Source organism: Blennius ocellaris (genome assembly GCF_963422515.1).
Source record: "Blennius ocellaris genome assembly, chromosome: 10".
NCBI lineage: Eukaryota > Metazoa > Chordata > Actinopteri > Blenniiformes > Blenniidae > Blennius > Blennius ocellaris.
Window position 1 is genome coordinate 29633199 of NC_137659.1, and position 15837 is coordinate 29649035.

General features: G+C 42.9%; 1 protein-coding gene across 1 annotated transcript in view; it reads left to right on the forward strand.

Annotated features, from left to right (window-relative positions):
- The first annotated feature begins 244 nt into the window (after positions 1–244).
- Positions 245–15837, forward strand: part of myom1a (myomesin 1a (skelemin)) — a 44988-nt gene continuing 29395 nt past the window's right edge. The window contains exons 1-4 of the mRNA XM_080504092.1: positions 245–385; positions 3813–4144; positions 15386–15526; positions 15614–15800. Coding sequence (XP_080360218.1) covers positions 3864–4144; positions 15386–15526; positions 15614–15800 — 609 coding nt within the window. The 5' untranslated portion in view covers positions 245–385; positions 3813–3863. The remainder of the gene's footprint in view (positions 386–3812; positions 4145–15385; positions 15527–15613; positions 15801–15837) is intronic.

The window sequence follows — 15837 nt, forward strand, 5'->3', positions numbered from 1 at the left end:
CGATTCTGATTCTGAAAATCAGAAACCAAAAAAAGTCTGTGCTTGAAATTCAATGGCTTTAAAAAAAAAAAAGTCAGAGTTAGAAATTGAAATTGTGGCGGCACAGATTGCGTCCTACATTTCAGTCCAGCCAGTCATGGAGGCCTCCTCAGCCCTCGACCCTTCTCATAGTCTCAGGGTCTAAATTTAAATCTGCTGCAGCCTTAAAAGGTCCTGATGGTGTCTTGTGCATTCTGCAGAGTGGCAGCATTATTTTTGTTCTGTGGACCAGCGTCCTGTCCACAGCCCTTCACCCTGCTGCTGGACTGGAGTCTGCTGTACCCCTTGTGGACTAACACACCTTCTCTTTGATTTGCCCCCACCTGTGGATCAGAGGATTTAACTGGTGAGTATCGCAGCTCATGTGGTTGTGAAGTAAGGATACTATATGTATTATATCGTCCCGGTGTTGCGATGTAGCCTGGGCCTGAGGCCAGCAGTCACACTTTCTTCACAATGTGTTGATTGTTTCTGATGAAGTTTCATTCATTCTGTTTGTCTTTAACTAACTGGATTTGGCTCAAATCTTCATGCTAACCTTCATAATTCATTTTCGATTCATCAGAAACAGTAACTTTTATGTGATCCATCTTCAAGCTGACGACAGTGGTTCTCAAAGTGTGTGGCGACACCGTCAGGAGATACTCTGGGGTCGGGGGAGTTTACACAGTTTTCACCTTTCCTCACAGTGGAGAAATCTGTAAACAAACAACAACAACAAAATTAGTGTCTGAAGATATGAATAATTGGTTTTAAATGTGACATTTCATTTCATTACTGAATCTGTTGTTCATGGATTTAATTGAGTTGAATTAGAAGAGAGGAAAGGGGTGTGTGTGTGTGTGTGGGGGGGGTGCAGTGTACTCTGTGGGGGGTTAGGCCTCATCATGCTTTGAAAAGCACTGAGCAGCTGAGCTCTCTCAGCCTGTCACTCCTTCGTTGTGCTTCTCAGAGAAACAAGCAGTAAAATACCAGCGTGTGGTTTGGTGAAAAGTCTGAACTTCACTGAGCTCTGAGCTCAGAATGGAGCTGAGAGGCTGCAGTGGAGCTTTCCTCTGCTTGTTTCTCTGGACCATCCCAGCAGAGAAGCACTGATCAATTCAGTCTTTATGCTTCTCAGCAGATAAAGAAGAGAAATGTTTGATGTGATATGTGGTTTTAGTGAAATAAGCTGCTTCGGCATGTCAGCTCTGCACAGCTGAAAACCATCTGTAACCAGCAACACATGTACATACTACTTTTAATAACCTTTATTAACCTTTTATAGCTTGTATTAACACCATAAGCAACGTTAACACAGGTGTCAAATCATTCATGTGAAGACAGGATCAGTCAGAGGTTTGCACAATGAAGGACACACGAGTAAATGTTTTGTATGCTTGTTAAACATTACACTATACTATCTTAAGTTGCATTTGTGAACTTTCACTCACACAATTTAACACAGAAGACATTTATCGGTTTACATTTTTTGTCATTTGACATGTATAGCCGGTTGTAAAAGGATCAGGGGTCAAGCTGATGGACGTCTGACTCTTTGGATACTTGGATTTAAACACTGGTTCTGTGGTTTGGACTCACTCAGCTCAGCTGAACTGAAGTGCAGGTCAGAGGTGAAAGGTTATGATTAGGTTCAGACTAACGTCCTGTGGAGCGGTAAAATTAGCATCAGGTTGAAACAGAATTGAAAAGATTAGAGGTTTGAGTTTCATTATTCTGACCTGATCATTTAACAGTATTCTAAACTCAGGTTCTGTTTGGTGTGGCCAGTGGAGGATGTGTGTTTGTCAATTCAGGTGAAAGTGCCATACTGTATAGTTTTCCAACGATCTCACATCAGTGTCAGAGGTCCTACAATATTTAACTCAAAGTGTTTTTCCCACTGGTTTCTACTCTGCCCTACTCAACTTACCTTGCCTTGCCTTGCTTCTACTCGACTCAGATCGTTTTCCATTGCAATATACTACCACCACGGAGTGGGCGGAGTCATGAGAGTATTCCTCGTCGTGCACAATTAACCTCCACCCAATATGATGCTGGGCGAACATGTATTGGATATCAACTGAAATAATAAATGAAATAATATATGTTATAATATTACAAAATGTGGATTGTTGCGATTGTGTTTCACTGTCCGGTGTTTCGGTTTCCCTGTCAACTGGTGATTCTGCCACCAGCTGTTACAAGAGCAGATGTTAAAATAAGACAAACAAACAGTACGATATTTTAGACTTGAATGGAAATGCAAATGGGGTTCGCCAGGACAGCTACAGATTTTGGTCAGGTTTTTGACCTCTGCAGTAAAAAGGGGAGGAAGCTGGTGACCAGTTCCTCAATCCTCCAGTCGCCGCCAGACAAAATAAACACCTGCACATTGTCGCGGTATCTTTGTAACATTCATGTGACTGGGTTTAGAAAATGGTGGGGTAAACCAGCGCCCCCTCTGACTCATCTGTGACGCCGGCCAATCAGCAGCCTGCTGTCTGCTGATGTTACACTGTCTATTCACCTTCACTCAGTTGGAACCTCAGCCAAACAGTGCCTGGTATCAGGTACTGACATGTAGTGAAAAAGCGTCAATAGCGAGGCGAGTAGGGCTGAGCAGGAAGTGTTGGGGAAACGCCATACGTCTCTCTCGGGAGCGCGACTGAGGACAGGCTGTCTCTGTGTCTGATGATACTCCTCCAGGCTTATCACTATCATGAATCTATCATCATCTGATGGTTACGGTGGATTAATCAGTATAGAAACCTGACCCAGAAAGAGAAGCTCCTGAAGATATCCAGACTCTGCAGCTGCAGCAAGAGGTTTCACAAATATTCTGTGTCTGATTATTCAAGGATTCAGTGATTATTTACTGTCATACTGGTACACCGTTACATGATATTGTTTGGAACTCTGTACTGGAGGCCCAGTCGACACCGAAACACAAAATCAAGTCAAGAATGCCATAGAATTAAATGGTGTCACATAAAATAGGACAGAAAAGTAATATTGAAGGGCACAATGATAGTAAATACATAGATAAACAGATACATAGGTATGGTATCAGTGTGTATTGACACAAAACATTTAATAAAATCTTTAATGGTTCCATTATTTTAAATTGTTTTTAGTTTGGCAGTTTCAGCTTTTTTTAAATACATTGTAGCTGTTTTCTTTTTCTTTTCATTTTATCACCATTTTTTACTATTTCAGCTGTTTTATTTCTTTCAACTGCTTGAACAAAAACTCTTTGGCCATTTTTACTCCTTAAACATTTGACAGTTTTTCACCATTTGAATTATTTTACCAGTTTTATTTGAGCTGTTTTGTGTTTTGAAGCCATTTTTGGCTATTTTAGCCATGAGATGAGAATTGTTTTGATGAAATTAGTCAAGTGTACAAATAAATAAAGATAAGGTTTCAAAAAAGCCTTATTTACGTGTAATTTAGTGAAAGCTTGATGGAGCCTGTACAGCAGAGCTACAGAGCCACATGTGGAGTTAAAACAGCAGCAGGCTGCAGACCTCTGAGTTAAGGTCAGATTAAAAGAGGAGTAAAGGGTTCAGAGTTTCTATATTCAGATGTACAGTTTGCATAATTAAATGCACAAATGACACAGAAGCCTCATGAGCATCGCCTGCTGATCTCTAACCTGATGCATGCGGCTGAGACTATGTGTAGTTTAGTGCTTCACTCATTTTAACTTGAACTTAACTTCATCATCATCATCTTCATCTTCACTTGTCCCTGACCTCAACATGAATACTGACAGTGAGATTGATTTGCAGCACTGGGACTGTAGAGGACAGGAGATAGAAGCTGCTGAAGTGGCCCTCAGGATGTCACAGTCAATACAAGTGACGCAGAAGAAGCAGCGTCACCAGGAGGTGCAGCGGGTGCAGCAGGTGCAGCGGGTGCAGCGGGTGCAACAGGTGCAGAAGATGCAGAAGGTTCAACAGGTGCAGCAGGTGCAACAGGTGCAGAAGATGCAGAAGGTGCAGCAGGTGCAGCATGTGCAGCAGGCGCAGCAGCAGCAGCACTATGAGAGCAGCTACCACCTGAGCAGCAAGTCGTCTGTTCAGCAGCAGTCCTTCTCCTCCCAGAAGACCAGCAGCCATCGGTAAGAGGTGTACACAAGCTGCCAGGGCTACAAACTCTCATGTGACACTAAGAACATGCTTTAAACTTTCCAGGACTTGTGTTTATTCAGCCAGTTATAATAGTGGGTTTGATCTTTTAATGGAAATACACTTTATTCTCCTTCAGGCTGCTCCACAAATCGTCGTTTAACTTCAAGATGTTCAGATGAACGTTTTATTGGTATAATAACCTCAAATTATTGTTCCTCAGTATCAACCTGTCACAGAGGAATTCAGTGATATTGATCCCCCTTTTCCACATTTTGTCACATAAGAACCACAAATGAAAATGTATTTTACTGGGTTTTTATGAAGACCAATACACCATGGCATATAATTGTGAAGCAGAGGAAAAATGATACATGGCTGAATAAATGATTTTACAAAGAAGAAAAAAAATTAAAAGGGTGCAATGAAAAAGCCTTTCTCTCCTTGTCCAACCAGGAGCCTTCAGAAGTCACCTAATCCCAATTCTACCTGATCCCAGTATGAATCCAGCTGTTCTGCTCTGGTCATTAGAGAACATCTGTGAACCAACGGCATCATGGAGACCAAAGAACACACCAGAAAGGTCAGGGAGAAGGTGGTGGACAAGTTTAAAGCAGGGTAAGTTCTAAAATAAACATCTGATGGAGAACCAAGCGATCCATCACCACAAAATGAAAAGAGTCCAGCACAAGCACAATCCTACCAAGACATGGACGTCCACCTGAACCGGAGGCCGGGCGAGGAGAGCATTGATCAGAGAAGCAGCCCAGAGGCTCATGGGAAGTGTGGAGGAGCTGCAGAGATCCCAACCTGTCCACAGGACAACTTTCAGTCTGAAGAAAGCCAGTGTGGCCACTAAAGCAGAAGAAGTCCTGTCTGTCAGCAGCCATGTTGGACACTCAGTGGACATGTGGAGGAAGGAGAACAAAAGTCCACCTTCTGGACCCAATGCTGGCAAAGTAGCAGTGCAGACCCCACTGTGAAGCATGGTGGGGGCTGCTTTTCTTCAGGAGGGGAGGGAAGATGGTGGGAGGAAAGGACTTGAGACTGGGACAGCAGGACAGCCAGCAGAGCAACAATGGAGAGCTTTAGAGAAAAACACACTGAGGTGTCATTCCCACAGTCACACCTTCATCCAACTGACACTGCTGTTTGCACTGTGACTGAGCTGGAGCACTTTGACATGAACAACTGGACACTATGTTCAGCTAGAGACCGAGCCCAAGACCCTGAAGGACCATCCACAAACTGCTGACTCAGGGATCCCAAAATCCCAATAAAATACATTTAATTTGTTTTAATGTGACAAAATGTGGAAACGCTTGATTTTTATTTTCACTAAAATAAAATTAATCTGGAACTACAAAACATGTTTAACCTTTAAAATGCGGAGAGGAAACATCACAACATTCTTTATATAGTTTTACTTTACATACAAAAACTGAATTTTATTACCTATAATTTAGAAGTGTCAAAATGTTCATATTTTTTAGATCTTCTAGTTTTGTAGATTTTTTTAAAACAAGTATTTGCCTTTTAGAGGCTTTTTGATGCTGTTTTGCAAAACTATCTCACAATGCTAAGTTTTAACATTTCCTTTTAGCTGTTTTAGCTGTGTAGCAGTTTCATCTTTTAGCTTTTAGGGATATTTTCTCTCCACATTTGAAACATGGTGAACCTCAAAGCATCAGCTATGCTTTCATCTTTGAACACGGTTTCTGTTGAGGTGTTTGGTTTCTTCCTGGTGTTCTTCTTAAGAGGTGCAGTTGTGAATTAAACATTTCTGAGCTGCAGTAAAAAGAAGCAAGCCGCTGAGGAAGACTTCATTTTACAAACTGTTGGACATTTTGTCCTCGAGCTGAAAAGAAAAGGTGCCATAATTGATATTTCTTCATGCTGACACGGTTTTACTGTTAGCAAAGCTTTTTTTGTGTGTTTTCTTAATTCATTTGAACTTGTGCATTGAGCTGGGCCTCCTCCATCCACCTTCTGCAGCATTTTGTCCTGCTCAGAGTTTGTTTAGAAGATACATCTGACCCCAGCTTCATTTCAACTCATTAAATCAAGAAACACTGAAATTGATCATATAAATGTGCTTTGAATAGAAAGTGAGTAAAGATCAGGTCTTTGAAGTGAACTGGCCTCAGTTTGACCTCGACACAGAGGCACAGCAGATTGTGACGCTCTGAGAGGTTCTGTGGTTGGAGGTGAACAAACGTGTTTGTTTGGACTCAGAGAGACTCCACAGTGTCACGGCTGGTGAACATACAGTGTGTGTGTGTGTCTTTGAGTGAGAAATGGAGGGTGCGTGGGGGTAGGGGGTGGGGGTTCTAAAAGTGGCCAAAGGAAGAATCTGAGTTCCAGAGTGGCTGCCAGATACATTCCTGGACAGCTGAGCTATTCCTGAGGCCAGCAGACGCTCCTGTCAGGGCCGACTGTAAAGACACCGTGGAGGTCATGAAGCTGTAGCAGTGGAGCACAGTGGAGGCCACCACACACACACACACACACAGATTACAGTTTACATGAAGACTGATGTGCAGGTTGATCTGCACCAAGAAAACACCCCCGTTCAAGGTGAACCATGAAAATGGTTTTCATTCCCCTGCCTGGGCACGACTCTTCAAATGCCTTTTTGTTAAGACAACACCCTTATGGACTTTGGGTTAAAAGTTCACTGTAATATATCCTGCAGTTATATGTCACAACCAGTGACGCTGGTAACGTGTTAATTAGTAAGACGTTACTCTGGTATGACCACCTTTTTCAGTAACTCGTAATCTAACGTGTGACTATTTCCAATCCAGTAATCAGATTAAAGTTACTTGTCCAAGTCACTGTGCGTTATATTAGTGTCCTGCAAGACGAGCTTCTTGTCTGCAAAGCTGCTTTATTATTAACCAGAACCAACCGCTCCTCCTTTCTCTGCAGTCACTCACACAGTGACGCAGTCACCTGACCCGCCCCCTTCTCCACTCTCAGCCAATCACAGGCCAACCCGCTCTAACGGTGCGTTCAGGTAACAGAAAGAATTAGAACCAAGCTTTGTCATCAATAAACCTTAACATTGCAATCAGACCCTTCTTTTTTTAAATCAACCAATCAATCAATGAAAGACTTTATTTGTCCAGGAGGGGGGCAAATGAAGTCACATCGAGCAGGCAGTGCAAATAAATAAATACATAAATAAATAAATAAATAGTGCAACAACAGACTACAACTCCATCTCTGGGTAAATAAATACCGGTAATAGTAAAACTCTGATAATAAAAGAGTCACATATAAATACAACAAAGAATGAAGGTCAAAGGTTAAACATGTACCAGCAGGAGGTCAAAGGTTAAATATGTACCAGCTGGAGGTCAAAGGTTAAACATGTACCAGCAGGAGGGAAAGGTTAAACATGTACCAGCAGGAGGTCAAAGGTTAAACATGTACCAGCAGGAGGTCAAAGGTTAAATATGTAGCAGCTGGAGGTCAAAGGTTAAACATGTACCAGCTGGAGGTCAAAGGTTAAACATGTACCAGCAGGAGGGAAAGGTTAAACATGTACCAGCAGGAGGTCAAAGGTTAAATATGTAGCAGCTGGAGGTCAAAGGTTAAACATGTACCAGCTGGAGGTCAAAGGTTAAACATGTACCAGCTGGAGGTCAAAGGTTAAACATGTACCAGCAGGAGGTCAAAGGTTAAACATGTACCAGCAGGAGGGAAAGGTTAAACATGTACCAGCAGGAGGTCAAAGGTTAAACATGTACCAGCAGGAGGTCAAAGGTTAAATATGTAGCAGCTGGAGGTCAAAGGTTAAACATGTACCAGCTGGAGGTCAAAGGTTAAACATGTACCAGCAGGAGGGAAAGGTTAAACATGTACCAGCAGGAGGTCAAAGGTTAAACATGTACCAGCAGGAGGTCAAAGGTTAAATATGTAGCAGCTGGAGGTCAAAGGTTAAACATGTACCAGCTGGAGGTCAAAGGTTAAATATGTACCAGTAGGAGCAGGAAGCAGGGATCAGCATAGTTTTTGACAAAACCAGTTGTAATTTATGTTCAGATGATGGAGGGTGGTGTCAGCAGCTGCTGAAAGGAACTAAAAAGTAACGTCTAATCTAACTTAGCTACTTTTATAAACAAGTAATCAGTGAAGTTACTTTTTAAAGGAGTAACTAGTAATCGGATTACTTTTTTAAAGTAACTGTGGCAACACTGTTCACGTCATAAATCAATATAAATATAATGTAAAAGAAACTACAATTCTATGGTAGTGATTCACTTGTTATGAACATTTCACGTGAGAAAAACAAAATCTCTCACAAATGTCTCACAATTTAGACACGTTTGTTGAAGTCTGATCAGGAAAAGACACTTCTGTTTGAACAGCATTTCTCATGAATCCTCCACTTCAACTGTAACAGTGACTTTTTTCTCTAAACCATGTGAAGCATCACGCCACCGCGTTACATAACATTAGGCAGTGAGCAGGATTTGACTGTGACTATGGAACCCTGGTCAGAACCAGTGTGGACATGGACTCTGTCCAGGAGAAGGATGGACATGAACCATCTGGTTCACCTGGATGATGTCAGACCAGGATCTAAAGATAGACCTGCTGACTGGAAGGTTTTTACTCTGATCAGACCTTAGTACATAGAGGACACAGCATGGTCCACACCAGAGGACACAGTCAGGTCAACACCAGAGGACACAGCATGGTCCACACCAGAGGACACAGTCAGGTCAACACCAGAGGACACAGTCAGGTCAACACCAGAGGACACAGTCAGGTCAACACCAGAGGACACAGCCTGGTCAACACCAGAGGACACAGTTAGGTCAACACCAGAGGACACAGTCAGGTCAACACCAGAGGACACAGTTAGGTCAACACCAGAGGACACAGTCAGGTCAACACCAGAGGACACAGTTAGGTTAACACCAGAGGACACAGTCAGGTCAACACCAGAGGACACAGTCAGGTCAACACCAGAGGACACAGTTAGGTCAACACCAGAGGACACAGTCAGGTCAACACCAGAGGACACAGTTAGGTCAACACCAGAGGACACAGTCAGGTCAACACCAGAGGACACAGTCAGGTCAACACCAGAGGACACAGTCTGGTCAACACCAGAGGACACAGTCAGGTCAACACCAGAGGACACAGTTAGGTCAACACCAGAGGACACAGTTAGGTCAACACCAGAGGACACAGTCTGGTCAACACCAGAGGACACAGTCAGGTCCACACCAGAGGACACAGTCAGGTCAACACCAGGGGACACAGTCAGGTCAACACCAGGGGACACAGTCAGGTCAACACCAGAGGACACAGTCAGGTCAACACCAGAGGACACAGTTAGGTCAACACCAGAGGACACAGTCAGGTCCACACCAGAGGACACAGTCAGGTCAACACCAGAGGACACAGTCAGGTCAACACCAGGGGACACAGTCAAAACCAACTTCCCACAGCCTTCCAGGTGAGAGAAGAGTTTTTTTAAATCCACTTTGAGCTGCTCCGACTGGGGCCGAGTGGTGTCGTTGGTGCCGACGTGGACGATCACCCAGTGAACTGATGAGGTGCAGAGCGCAGCAGCTCCAGTAGTAGAATAGTGTTGACGGGGGCTCCAGGAAAGCATCGGGTGGTGGTGTTGGAGAAACGAATGTTCCTGGTGATGCTGTCGCCCAAGATGAGTGTCGTTGCGCTAAACAGAGGACGAGGGCGTCTGGTGGTGTTGGTGGCCGGACTTGGACAGCAGGTGGCTCAGCCGGCACTGTCCGGAGTGTTTCTGTACCGTGTCCTGCAGCAGTCTCCGTCTTGTGACAGAGGTGGTTGAAGCTGAGGTGGAACTTGGAGCTGGCTCAGTGAATCCGGGGCCAGAGTCCGTGTGTTTCTTCTGGGAGAGGGCCTCGTAGTGGTTGGAGAGGTCGAGCAGGGGTGGACGGATACGATCACCTGGGGGTTTTCATTTTCCCCAGATCACAACCTCCTACCAGGTGGACTCGAAGCCAGGTGTGGAGCTGCTGCCCGGCCACAGGGGAGATGTGGGGTCCCACTTTATTGAGTCCCGGAGAGCCGATTGAAGCGATGCGATCTTGAATGACTTGAATGCACCACATCCAGACAAGAGTTCAGGAGCTCAGACTTTGCTTGAAGCTCGTCTGAGAGCTGCTGAATTTCCTTCTTGAGGCTGGTGATCGTGTCGGCTTCTTGTGAGCGTTTAGTGCCGTCCATCTTTGCAGGGTGGCTCTGGTGTCTGGGCAGTCCTGGGCAGAATTAAAGGTCTGGTGGAGGAAGTGCTGACTGGCGTGGTAATGAGACAGAATTACAGGCCACAGATTCTGGCCGGCTTCCCTTGCAGAAGCTGTTAACAAATAATGGGCTTCAGTGAGTGTTGCTATCCATCATACTGCTTCCTCTCTTCCTCTCTCATCAACTTGAAAACTACTCTTTCCACCATTGTCGTACCCTGTCGCTGTCTCATCCAAATGTTTGACTCATCAAGATGGGTACATGCCGCAAGGGGCGTGGCCTGAGAGTTCGGCAGCATCTCACGGAGAACAGTCCTGCCAAACAAGCGTTTTTTTCGGCAGCTTGTTGATGTCACTCTGGAACTTTCATCATGTTCTTATGGCTTAAAAAAGGTTGTACGCAGACGCCTTAAGAATTGAATGTGAGTCACGAGTCCTGGAGCCTGGACAGAAATACATTTTCCTTTTTGAGTGGGTGGTGTGTCTGTATGTAACCGGCACACCGGCAGTGTGTTATGCATGTCGAGGCAGAATGGTTGATGGTGTTCAGGGTATTTTTAGATTTCACTGCAGTTCTGCACTTTCTCTTTGAGGTATTTTCTTTTTACATTTTGAACTTCATGTATTCACTCAATCATCAGTTTATGAAGCAAAGCTAATATCCTTAATATCAAAATGTTCACAATGGCTCAATAAAATGTAACAAAGCAGCAATAAAGACGTCTCAAACATATATAATGCAGCAAAACACAACGTATGACCTTTCTCTATTACAAGTCTACACCATAGACACATGGTTTGGTATGTACATTTAATTTTCAGTCTGTCACTATTAAATAAGAAGCAGCAGGTCAACATTAATAGACTGAATAATAAATAAGTATAACCAAAAATAGAGAATAAACTACATTAAATGAATTGCTACATTTGTGCATCTGTCCATGTGTGGCTCTACAGCCCCTCTGTAGATGCTGAACTATACTGTATGTCCTTTATTATCTCACTTTGAACAGAGAAGCTTTCAAATAAGCCATTATCCCTGGGCTGGACCTGCTGGAATATATTCATTAAAGATATAAAAGAATAATAATTAATATATCACTTGTAGGGTGGTATCTGTATCATCTCCAAGTCCCAGTCATCCACCAGAGTGTCTGGGAGTTTGAGGTCCTCTAACAGAGTCTCTGGACCTTCTCTTGCCTGCAGCTTGGATCTGATCTACTATGGTGGACCCTGGCCTCTAAGGCCCTTGTGCTCAGTACCTGTTGTTCTGCCATGATTAGAGCCTCTGGGTTGTTTCAATCCAGAATTTTCTAGCCATTGGTAGGTCTTCTTGATATCAGCCACTTCCTCTTTCTGGTGGTGGTATCTGCCATGAAGGGGTTTGTCTCTTTATGTTACCTGCTTCTCCTCATTCTCCTCAGGTTTCAGCTGGCTGAGGCTTTCACCCATCTTCCTGATGTTTTCTGGTTTTGGATGTTTCATCTTGGATCGTGGCTCCGACACTCAATAGTCTTCAGTCTCTAACTTTTCACTGAGTGTATAGCCTCAGGATGCTGGATTCAGGGTGAAACCATCCATGTATGATGAGGAGCTTCTGGTTCAGCTGGGATCATAAAGAAGCCACAGACATCACGTCTGTAGCTTCTTTATGATCCCAGCTGAGTATCTGATGATGGGCAGTGTGTACATGTTGATGGACCAGATCTTGTTCTAACCTTTCCACTCACCTCTAAGGACTCGGCTCTCTCTCTAGGGGTATTTGGTTGGACTTCCTTGTAGAATCCTCACGGTTTCTATTAGTCTCTAGTATCCTGGACATCCCTCTGGAAAGTCGACCCTTCAGTTCTGATCATCTTGTCTGCTTGATACCATCCGGCCAAACTCTTGTAACCTGATTGACATGCTTGAGTCAGTTCTGCAGATCCTGGTGGGGTGGATCAGTGAGTCGATTTCTCACTTGTTCTTGGTGTACAGCTTGATGTCATCCATGTAGAACAGCTGGCTGATTGTTGCTCTGCTTTGGAATCTGTTTCCATTTCCAGTCTTTGGATTAATTTGACTGATGACCTTCAGGCTTATTCAGGACAGCAGTGGTGAGAGTGTATCCCCTTGATATATGCCGTGCTTGACGTTAACGTGGGCGATTGGCTTTGAGACGTCTTCTACTTTCATAATCGCACTTGAAGATTCTTAGTGTCATAATGATCTTGTACAGTTCCAGACAGTCCAGTATCCATGTGTGTGGCACTGAGTCATTGACCTTCTTGTTATCAATCGAGGTGGTACACAGGTTGTCTGTTCTTGCAAAGTCTGGAAACTGATTTTTCAACTCATCACTGGTGTTTGGGTCCTCGAGTATTCATACCAATTCTTTTCTCTGCCTTGCTCATGTATTGCGCCATGTGCCTGTTGATTGTAACTGTTGATTGTAGCTGACAGGAGCTTCCATGTTGTCCACACACAGCTTATCAGTTGGCAGTTCAATAGGGTGGTTCCTTAAAAATGCACACTCCACAGCTTGCCTCCACAGCATGTGAAAAGCTTTTTAGCCCAGCTTTTCATGATTGAAGTCTCCCACAACCAAGCAGAGTGCCTCTGGGTAGTTATACTGAAGTAAAATTATTTTAGCACTTTCTTAGCATTAGCTACCTGGAGCAATGTAAACAGTGATACACACACATGCAAATAGCGTAGACAACATCGAATGGTCATATACTGTTGCCTCAGAGCCGTGGCTCTTTACCAGATTATACATAGATTGTACACCAACCTTTGTTTACTAATACACAGAGTCCAAGAACACAAAGTTTCCTCAACAGATGGTTCCAGTCCGCTCAGAAGAGTTTCACCTGTGTGTGTGTGTGTGTGTGTGTGTGTGTGTGTGTGTGTGTGTGTGTGTGTGTGTGTGTGTGTGTGTGTGTGTGTGTGTGTGTGTGTGTGTGTGTGTGCATGCGTGCATGCGCGTGCGTGCATACGTGAGTGTGTGCGCGTGTGCGCGTGTGTGTGTGTGCGTGTGTGCGTGTGTGTGTGCGCGTGTGTGTGTGCGTGTGTGTGTGCGTGTGTGTGTGCGTGTGTGTGTGTGTGTGTGTGTGTGTGTGTGTGTGTGTGTGTGTTTGTGTGTGTGTGAGCAGCCCGGTTAATCTCTGTCTGTTCTGTTTAATAATAAAGCTTTACAGACAAGGACCTCCTCTTATTGGATGCTACAATAGTAGCGCACAATGATGTGGATAAGTAATTTTAATCTGATTACTGGTTTGGTAATAGTAACGCATTAGATTACTTGTTTCCAAATAAAGTGGTCATATTAAAGTAACGCATAACTTAGTAACTTCTGCTCCTTATTAAGTAAGGCGTTTGTGGCATCACTGGTGTTCACCTCTTCCGAGTACCGAGGGAGAAGTACTTATTTGATGCCATTACAACTACAGTTGTTTTTTAAAGTGTTTAATTTCCATCTGATGCATTCACATGGAGGACAACATTTACTCACACTTTTCTTGGACATGACATTTCAACATACCTGATTACAAAATGAATAACTGAAATTTTAACTGTCTATTACTGTAAGTTTTAGCAATGGTTTATTGAACGTACCTCTCACATTAATGTTTCAGTTCCAGGGTCGTTTCAAAAAAAGCAGACTGGTCTGCTCTTTTTGAAAGAGATCTTTTCGAAATTTGCACGTTTAAAAGACCAATGCCATAGAAAAATATCTTGCCCCAGAATCAACACCAGGAATTTTAATGATGTGATCAATGATAGTAATAATAACAAAAACTAAATATAGTATATAAATACTAATGGGAAATATAAGTGTATTTGTTGGCATATTGCATATGCCGTGACAGCTTATAATATGATGTAATGTGTATACATGTGCATTTGTAATATATTGTGTATACTTGTATAAATGAAATGTATTATTATGTTTTCACTTTATCGATGAAGCTTTAGTTCAGAGTCTGATGTCTGCCTCCTTGCTACAGCTTGTCTTTGATATGTTAATTGGGTAAGGCGAAATAAGCATTTAACTTCAGCCTTAACCCTTTTGGCCTTTAAATTTCTCAACCTATGGATGAAAATACATATTTTATTTTGTTGACCGTTGACAATAATAATTAAAAAAAAAAAGTAGTTCAACCAGGGTCAGACAGTCATGAAAGATGCCGGATGTTTGTGCTGCTTACAGTTGTTCCAACCAACAAAACAAAATGAGCAGACAGCAAGAAATAACATTTCACAAGTGACAAACTGTTTATTGAATATTAATCTTATGAAACTTTGTCCTGACGTATATGTAATGTTATAGTTTGGTCAGCGCACACATATAGGACAAGTTTATACACAAAGCAAGTTGTCCCCCCCCCCCCCCTTATAAAAAAGGTATTTATTTTCATGCTGAAGTAATTCATAATGCATGGATGATTAAAATCATGCCTGTGTTGGAATCAATAAAATGTTTTCAAATAAATGAATGAATAAAATTACACATTTATTTTCTTGAGGGGGGTCTTGTAAATACAATACATGTCGTGATTTTCCATAATTACACTAAATCACGGCTTTTTTTCTTTACATAGGTTATAATTTATCTGAGAATTATCATTTCAATATCATGAGAATAATATGGAATCATGATGCCTTTACACATATTAAACCTGTCTTGAAATGTTAAATGACTATTTTCTGTTGAAAACAAATAGATACATGTACTTTGAAATAGGGAAGAGAATAATACATTTACATATATAGCTTATTGCTGTACATACTGAGTGTATTTAACTGCAGTCACCTGCATTATAATTACTGTAGTGTTGGTAATAGTTTCTATAAAACTATGAAGAAAGGGTTCAGTCTTCTTTTCAGTCTTTGCATATGAAAAAATATATATAAATGGACCAACCTGATTTTTCTCGTCAGTATATATTGTTTGTACTATTTGCTGCTTGTGTGCAAATTCAGTGTGTCCTTTTCCCCTGGAAGCTTGAAGACTGTTGTGAAGACAGAGAAGGGTCAGGAGGTAGTTGAACTGAGTCCACTGCCCAAGAGAGCTAAACGCACCTACCTGGCGATGGACGAGGACAAAGAGCTCATCGGCTATGTGATCCCTGTATTCAGAGCCAAGTGAGTACCCAACACAGTACTCCTGGAGGACTATGTGTGTACTGTGTGTACTGTGTGTGTTGTTACACCTCCTCTTCTCTTCTGCAGTCACAATGTGGTGCGGGGTCTAATGGAGGCCCAGGAGGACCATGTGACAGAGGAGGGGATCAACTATGTGGCGATGAGGAACCTGTTTGTGAGGGAGGCTCGGGAGGCCATGGAGGTCAAGGTGGAGAAGAAGACTAGAACCATACACATCAGGGAGTCTGCTGAACGAGTGCAACTGGGAAAGACGGTAAATCCTCTCTTCTTCCTGGAGAGATGGAGGCATG